Source organism: Canis lupus, chromosome 5 (genome assembly GCF_011100685.1).
Source record: "Canis lupus familiaris isolate Mischka breed German Shepherd chromosome 5, alternate assembly UU_Cfam_GSD_1.0, whole genome shotgun sequence".
In the NCBI taxonomy this organism is placed as follows: domain Eukaryota; kingdom Metazoa; phylum Chordata; class Mammalia; order Carnivora; family Canidae; genus Canis; species Canis lupus.
In genome coordinates, this window is record NC_049226.1 from 47,986,175 (window position 1) to 47,994,705 (window position 8,531).

Here is an 8,531-nt window from a genome sequence, read left to right on the forward strand (position 1 = left end):
TTATTTACTTATTTTAGAGAGAGAATGCACATGCATGAGGTACGGAGGGGAAGAGGAATTGGGGTGGGGGGGGGATCTCAAGCAGACTGCCCATGAGCACACACAGCCCAAAGTGGGGCTTGATCTCATGACCCTGAGATCATGACCTAAGCTGAACACTTAACCAACTGAGCCACCCAGGTGCCCTGAGAGGTTTTAATATAGGCATAGACATGTATGGGTTAAGCTTAAATGAAGCTATCTCAGTGCTAAGAAAAAATCATTTGGGTAATTCTTCCTCTGATTTTAGAGAAGACAAAAACACACTTGTTTATTTTCTTATTTTACAGGGGCCTTTGGAGGTTGCCCAAGTTTTTCTGTCTGAAATACCCAGTGACCCAAAACTCTTCAGACATCATAATAAACTGCGACTGTGCTTCAAAGATTTTACTAAAAGGTACTCAAGGTTTCCTGTATAAAGACCCTGAAAGAGTTTTCAAAAATGGTATGAGGGTCTTAAGGGAATATTGAAAAGAACTATTGAAAAGAGAAAATCTAGGAAAGTGTCTCAGAATGAGGCACAACTTATGCATAACTTCCTTCAGGGTGTATATACATGTCCCCCCACCTCTAATACTCTATATTGCTGTATTTTTAATTTTAAAGATTAGAAAAGCCTTTGGTCAGAATTTTTTTAACATGAGACTATTATTAGACTATTCAGCTATTTAACCTGAGAGTTATTATTTATTGTGAACCTTCAGTGTTAAAGTTTTTGCTTCCCTTACATCAGGAAACACAAAAGCAGCAAACTTGAAAGCAGAAAATTTGTGTTCAAATCTTGTCTTTGTCATTGTGTGTCCTATTCCAGGTCACTTAATTTCTGTGATACTCCCATTTTCTAATCTATGAAATAAGGATAATAATAATCTACTTCCACAGGGAGGTTGTGCAAGTTAGGTGAAATAATATATGGGTATATCAGGGTCCCCTCTAGGCCCTCAGTTTTAAGGATTTGCTAGGAGCACTCACAGGACTCAGCATATAGTTGTAGTCTCCACTGTGACTGATTACTATGAGAAGGGACAAAGTGAAACCCTTAAAGGGAAAAGGCACAGTGTGTGAAGTCTGGGGGAATCCAGGTGTAGGCCCCAAAATCCTCTCACAGGGGATTCACATAGGAGCTCGACTCCTCCAGCAGTGAGCTAGGATAGCATGTGCGAAATGTTGTCTACCCAGAAGCTCAGTAGAGAATCAATGCCAGGATTGTTGTTGGGGGCTTTCACATAAGCACCTTCTCCCTGACAGGCATCAAAATTCCAGAGTCCCAGAATGAAAGCAGGTGTTTACCATAAGCCATAATGTTTGTATGAATAGTGGAGGCACAGTGAGATCCAATCTTACCTTCAGGGAATGTTTATGTCCCAAAAATCAAACTCCCAGACAGTGGTACCCAAGGGCCAGCCTTGCAAATAGACCTTCAAAGGATAACAATCTCAGGCCTGCAGTTAACTCTTCTCTACAAAGATAATAAATACTTGGTACATTATAGATATGTGTTCAGTAAGTATTAAATTTTGAAACAACAGGAAAAAACAGTAATTTATCAACTTGATCCTGATTCCTGTTTTACCAAAACTAAAAGCACAAGAGAAAGAAAGGTTAGTTTTACATGGTGATGGCAGGGAAGATTTTATACCGGGTTTGGCATTTGATATGAACCTTGAAGGATGGATATTAGCTTTTCAGGTAGAAACAAGAAGGCAGGGTATACTAAATAGAAAAGAAAAACCAGCATGAGCCAAGTTCGGAGACTCTTCTGAGAAAGGTGAATAGTCTAATGAAGCTGGAACCATAGATTCTGTAAAGATAACCAGTCAAATACTGGGTAAATCGACTGGGATTAGATTATAGGAGCCTTGTGTACCATTAAGTAAATTGTCACCTAGGAAAGCAGCATCAGAACCCAGTTTTGGACTCCCTGTTGTGATTTCTCTTATCAGAGCATTCACTGAACAGCTTTATCAGGTAGAAATAATTTTACATCAGTTTTGTCATCAGAAAATTATGAGGAATGCTAACATGTTCAAGTATTTTAAATTTCCTCTGTTCTCATTGCAATTGCTATCATGAATTCCTATCATTTTCTCCTGCCTGAACATGGTGACTATCTTTTAAAAGGCTTCAAAAAGCTTCATTGGAAATCCAAGATTCCAGAATCTGATTATTGGTCTAGACTACCTTCCAAGTTTGGTTTTAGGAAACATGCTTCTGCTGTATGGAGCAGATGAATTATGGTAGTAAAATAAAGAAATTACTTTATACTTGTAGTATGGACTGATTTCTAGCATTAATTTTATTATTAGGGAAGTTTCAGATAACAACCAAAAACACCCTGCCATCTTTGAGTGCCAGATGATCTTGGAACAAAACATGCTTCTTTAGGTATAGACAGGTACTTCTTTTCTTGCTGTTTTGACTATATTCTTTTTTTTTTTCTTTTTAAGATTTTATTTATCTGAGAGAGAGAGGAGGAGAGAGAAAGAGCATGAGTATAGGGGAGGGCAGAGAAAGAAGGAGAAGCAGACTCCCACTGAGTAGGGAACCCAATGTGAGGCTTTATTCCAGGACCCTGAGATCATGACCTGAACTGAAGGCAGATGCTTAACCATCTGAGCCACCTAGGTGCCCCATTTTGTTTGACTACATTCTAAATCACATGTCCTCTTCCTTGTGTATATTGATGATAAGGTGATGAATTTCAGTAGTCTGCTGGTCTCTAAGTATTACCAACTGTAGAAAAGTTTTCTTTTTAAATGACAAAAAGGCAAAAAAAAAAAACATAATATAAACCTTATCAAGAAAGTTACAGCATTTTTTATTATTTATTACTTTGTTAAAGTCATGCTATCTTTTTTATTTTTGTGTTACCTTTCATTTTTTTATATCAGCATGCATATATATTTATAAAATTCACTTACAATGTACATATAGTCTTTTTTTCAATTAAAGTTAAAACTTTCTAATGATTATATTATTTCATCAAATATTTGAAATTAAGTTGAATTTAAGTGTAGTGTTGGTTCACCAGTGCATTGTATCTTTTTTTTTAAGTTTTTTTTTAAGTAGGTCACAATGTTACATTAGTTTCCAGTATACGACATAGTGTTTCACTGTCCCTATACCTTATGCTGTGCTCACCACAAGTGTAGCTACTGTCTGTCATACACTATTACAGTACTATTGACTACATTCCCTATGCTATGCCTTTTTTTTTTTTAGTGGGTTTTTTTTTTTTTTTTAAGATTTTATTTATTTATTCATGAGAGACAGAGTGAGAGAGAGAGGCAGAGACCCAGGCAGAGGGAGAAGCAGGCTACCCGCAGAGAGCCCTATGCGGGACTCTATCCCAGGACTCCAGGATCACGCCCTGGGCCGAAAGCAGACACTCAACCACTGAGCCACCCAGGTGCTCCTTTGCTGTGCCTTTTATGCCTGTGACTTAATCATTGCATAACTGGAAGCATCTGTCTCCCAATCCTCTTTAGACCTGTTCTACCCATTTCCCTACCACACTTCTCTCTGGCAACCATTAGCTTGTTCTCTGTATTTATAGGTCTGATTCTGCACTTTGTTCATTTGTTTTTTTATATTCCACATATAGATGAAATTACATGGTATTTGTCTTTCTCAGTCTGACTTATTTCACTTAGCATAATACCCTCTATGTCCATTCATGTTGTCACAGATGGCAAGATCTCCTTTTTATGGCTTTGTAATATTCCATTGTTTATATATACTACATCTTCTTTGTCCATTCACCTATTGATGGACACTTATGTTGTTTCCATATCTTGGCTAATATAAATAATGCTGAGTAAACATAAGGATGCATGTATCTTTTCTAATTTTTTCATTTTTTTTCTTTAAGATTTTATTTATTTATTCATGAGAGACCTGGAGAGAGAGGCAGAGACATAGGCAGAGGGAGAAGCAGGCTCCTCACAGGGACCCTGATGCAGGACTCAATCCCTGGATCAGGATCACGCCCTGAGCTGAAGGCTGATGCTCAACTGCTGAGCCACCCAGGCATCCCATGTTTTCATTTTCTTCAGATAAATACCCAATAGTGGAATTATTGGATCATATGATATTTCATTTTTAATTTTTTAAGGAGCCTCATGCTATTTTCCACAGTAGCAGCCCCTCTTTTTATCTTTTATCAAATTAAAATTTTGATCATGAAATGACTGAGCCAAAGTACATGAACATTTTTATTGGCCCTTAATATATTGTGCATTGCAAAAAGTTTCTAAGTATTAATTAATAGTGCCAAGTATGCAAGTGTACTAATCTTGGTATACCTTGCTTTTAAGTAATGCCATTTAGGTAGAGTGTCTCTTGTTAATTATTTTATTTTTTTATTTTATTTTATTTATTTTATTTATTTTTAAAGATTTTATTTATTCATGAGAGAGGCAGAGACACAGGCAGAGGGAGAAGCAGATTCCATGCGAGGAGCCGGATTCGGCTCTATCCCTAGACTCCAGGATCACGCCCCGGGTGGAAGGCAGGCGCTCAACAGCTGAGCCACCCAGACGTCCCTATTTTATTTTTTGTTTAAGATTTTATTTATTTATTCATGAGAGACACACACAGAGAGAGGTAGAGACATAGAGGGAGAAGCAGGCTCCATGCATGGAGCCTGATGTGGGACTTGATCCTGGAACTTCAGGATCACGCCCTGAGCCAAAGGCAGGAACTGAACCGCTGAGCCACCCAGGCATCCCTGTTATTTAGTTTAAATGGTATACTTTAGTTTGCATTCATTTATTACTAAAAACAATGAACACTTTTGGATGTGTTTACTTTTTTGTTTATTTGGGGGGTTTGTCCTTTAAAATTTGTTTTCTTTAAATCTTGAATAGATTCAATATAGTATTTATGGCACTTGCTATTAAAGAACAGTGAGAAATAAATAAAGAACGGGGAGAAAAAAAAATCATGTACCTACCCATCCTGCTTAATAGCATTATCATTGCTTTGAGATCTCCTTGTATGTCATTCTCTGATAACATCTCCTTTCCTTCAAAGATAACCACTATTATGAATTTCATATCTTTCCTTTATTGTCTTTATGGTTTTATCATAAATGAATGTATCCTTTAGTAATATACTATTTCGCTTAGCATGTTTTTATATAAATGGACAGTGAATATAATTCTTCTGTGACTTGCTGTTTTCAGTGTTTATGAGATATGCTTAGAATATTGCTTTAATTTATTTTTGCATATTACATTGTATGAATATACCATGATTTATTCATTCTTCCTTTGGTGGATATTTGATGGTTTCCTGTGTTTTTGTTTTGTTTTAGTTACAAAGATACTATTCAAATATCCCTCTATTTCTGAATTGACCAGAGATTTCCAGGAGTTACATACCTAAGAGTAGTGTTGGTTCATAGGCTCAACTTCAACCAGTTAATGCCACCTGTTTTTCCCAAAATGTGTAAGCTATTACACATAAAGGAGTAGGAAAAGAGCAAACAAAACCCAGCAAAAAGGAAGGAAATAATAAAGATTAGAGCAGAGATAAATGAATAGAAACGAAAATAAATAGAATAGACCAATAAAACCAGGAGCTAGTTCTTTGAAAAGATCAGAATTGATAAACTTTCAACCCAGACTTATCCAAAAAAGGAGAGAACTCAAATAATCAAAATCATGAATGAGGACAAGTAACAATGCCACAGAAATATAAACAATTGCAAGAGAATATTATGAAAAATTGTATGGCAACAAATTTAACAACCTTAGAAGAAATGGATAAATTCCCAGAAACATAACAACCTACCAAAACTGAAGCAGGGAGAAACAGAAAATTTGAACAGATTACCAGCAATGAAATTGAATCCATGATAAAAAGATTCCCAACAAACAAAAGTCCAGGACTGGACAGCTTCACAGGTGAATTTTACAAGAGACTGGAAGAATTAATACCTATTCCTCTCAAACTATTCCAAAAAATAGAAGACGAAGGAAAACTTCCAAAATCATTCTATGAGGTCAGTTGTACCCTGATACCAAAACCAGGAAAAGATACACAACAAAAGAACTACAGGCCAGTATCCCTGATGAACATAAATGCAAAAATCCATAACAAAATACTAGCAAAACAAAGCCAACAATACATTTTAAAAAATCATTCACTGCAATCAAGAGGGATTTATACCTGGGATGGTAGGTTGGTTCAGTATTCTCAAATCAATCAACATGATACATTACAATCAGTAAGAGAGGATGAAAACCATAGGATCATTCCAACAGATGCAGAAAAAGTATTCGACAAAGTACAACATCCATTCATGATAAAAATCCTCAGCAAGGTATGTCTAGAGGAAATGAACATACCTCAGTCTAATAAATTGGTAAGAAAGAAGTAAAACTTTAACTATTTGCAAATGACATGATACTATATAGAAAAACCTAAGGACTCCACCAAAAAAACTGTTAGAGCCAATAAATGAATTCAGTGAAGTTCCGAGATACAAAATCAATGTACAGAAATCTCTTGCATTTTTATATATTAGTAATGAAGCAGCAAATAGAGGAATTAAGAAAGCAATCCCATTTACAGTTGCACCAAAAATAAAAAAAAATACTTAGGAATAAAACAATAGGTGAAAGACCTGTACTCTGAAAACCATAGAGCATTAATGAAAGAAATTGAAGATGGACATAAAGAAATGGAAAGGCAAAAGCAAGCGCGCACACACACACACACACACACACACACACAAATTGCTACCCAAAGCATTTTACAGATTTAATGTAATCTCTATCAAAATACCAACAGCATTTTTAAGAAGTTTTATTTAAGTAATCTCTGCACCCAGTTTGGGGCTTGAACTCACAATCTCGAGATCAAGTCACTCACTCTTCCAACCCACCAATAGCATTTTTCACAGAACTAGAATAATCCTAAAATTTGTATGGAACCACAAAAGATCCCGAATAGCCAAAGCAACTTTGAAAAAGAAAAACAAAACTGGAGGTTATCACAATTCCAGACTTAAGTTATATTACAGTGCTGTGGTGATCAGAGCATTATAGGACCAGCACAAAAGTAGACACATAGATTCATGGGACAGAATAGAAGACCCAGAAATCCACAATTAAATGGTCAATTAGTCTTCAACTAAGGAGGCAAGAATATGTAATGGGAAGATGTCTCTTCAACAAATGGCATTGGAAAAACCTGACAGTTATATGCAAAAGAATGAAGTGGGACCACTTTCTTTCACTGCACACAAAAATAAACTCAAAACGGACTAAAGACCTAAATGTGAGACCCAAAACCATAAAAAAACCTAGAAGAGAGCACAGGCAGTAATTTCTTTGACATGAATCATAGCATTTTTCTAGATCTATCTCCTAAAACAAGGGGAATAAAAACAAACTACTGGGGCATTGAAATTGAATGCTTCTGCACAGCAAAGTAAACAACAAAAACTAAAAGGCAACCTATGGAATGGGAGAATGTATTTGCAAATGAGCTATCCCATGAAGGGTTAGTATCTAAAATATATAAAGAAATGATACAACTCCACACCAAAACAACAAATAATCCAACTTAAAAATGGGCAGAAAGACATGAACAGAACATATCTCCAAAGAAGACGTCCAGATGGCCAGCAGACACCTGGAAAGATGTTCATCATCACCATCAGGGAAATGCAAATCAAAACTACAAAGTGTAGTGTCCAAATGGGTAAAAAGTCAACAACACAAGAAACAACAGGCACTGGCCACGATGTGAAAAAGAAGAAGGTGCCGTTGTGCATTATAATGGGAATGCAAACTGGTGCAGCCATTGTAGAAAACAGTATGGAGATTGCTCAAAAAGTTAAAAATAGAACTACTGCAAATAGTAATTGCACTACTGGGTATTTACAAAAAGATACAAAAACACTAATTTAAAAGGATATGCATACTCCTATGTTTATTGCGGCATTATTTACAGGAGCTAATTTATGGAAGCAGCCCAAGTGTCCCTCGGTAGGTGAATGGATAAAGATGTGGTGGTTATACACAATGAAATATTACTCAACTTCAAAAAAGAATGAAATCTTGCCATTTAGAACAACATGGATGGATCTAGAGAGTATAACGCTGAGAAGTCAGTCAGAACTGATTGACAAATACCATATGATTTCTTGCATATGATTTCTTGCATATGATTTCTTGCAAACAAACAAGGAGCTGGGGAGAGGGAGACAGGCAAACCAAGAAACAGACTCTTAATTACAGAGAACGAAGCTGATGGTTACCAGAGGGAAGGAGAATTAAAGAGTACATTTATCATGATCAGCACTGAGTAATGTATAGACTCGTCGAATCACCATATTGTACACCTGAAATGAATATAACACTACACGTTAACTACCCTAGAATTAAGTTTAAAAACTTTTAAGAACTTGAAAAATAAAAACAAAGTATTTAAGACCACATGAAATCTGACCAGTAGTGTTCCAGAGTTCCTTTAACTAC

At 36.1% G+C, this 8,531-nt stretch overlaps 1 protein-coding gene across 7 annotated transcripts in view; it reads left to right on the top strand.

Moving 5' to 3' along the window:
• DOCK7 (dedicator of cytokinesis 7) overlaps nt 1-8,531 on the top strand; it is a 219,131-nt gene that overhangs the window by 204,159 nt on the left and 6,441 nt on the right. For all 7 annotated transcript variants that reach the window (XM_038537305.1, XM_038537306.1, XM_038537307.1 and 4 more), the window contains one exon: nt 330-436. In XM_038537305.1, coding sequence (XP_038393233.1) covers nt 330-436 — 107 coding nt within the window. The remainder of the gene's footprint in view (nt 1-329; nt 437-8,531) is intronic.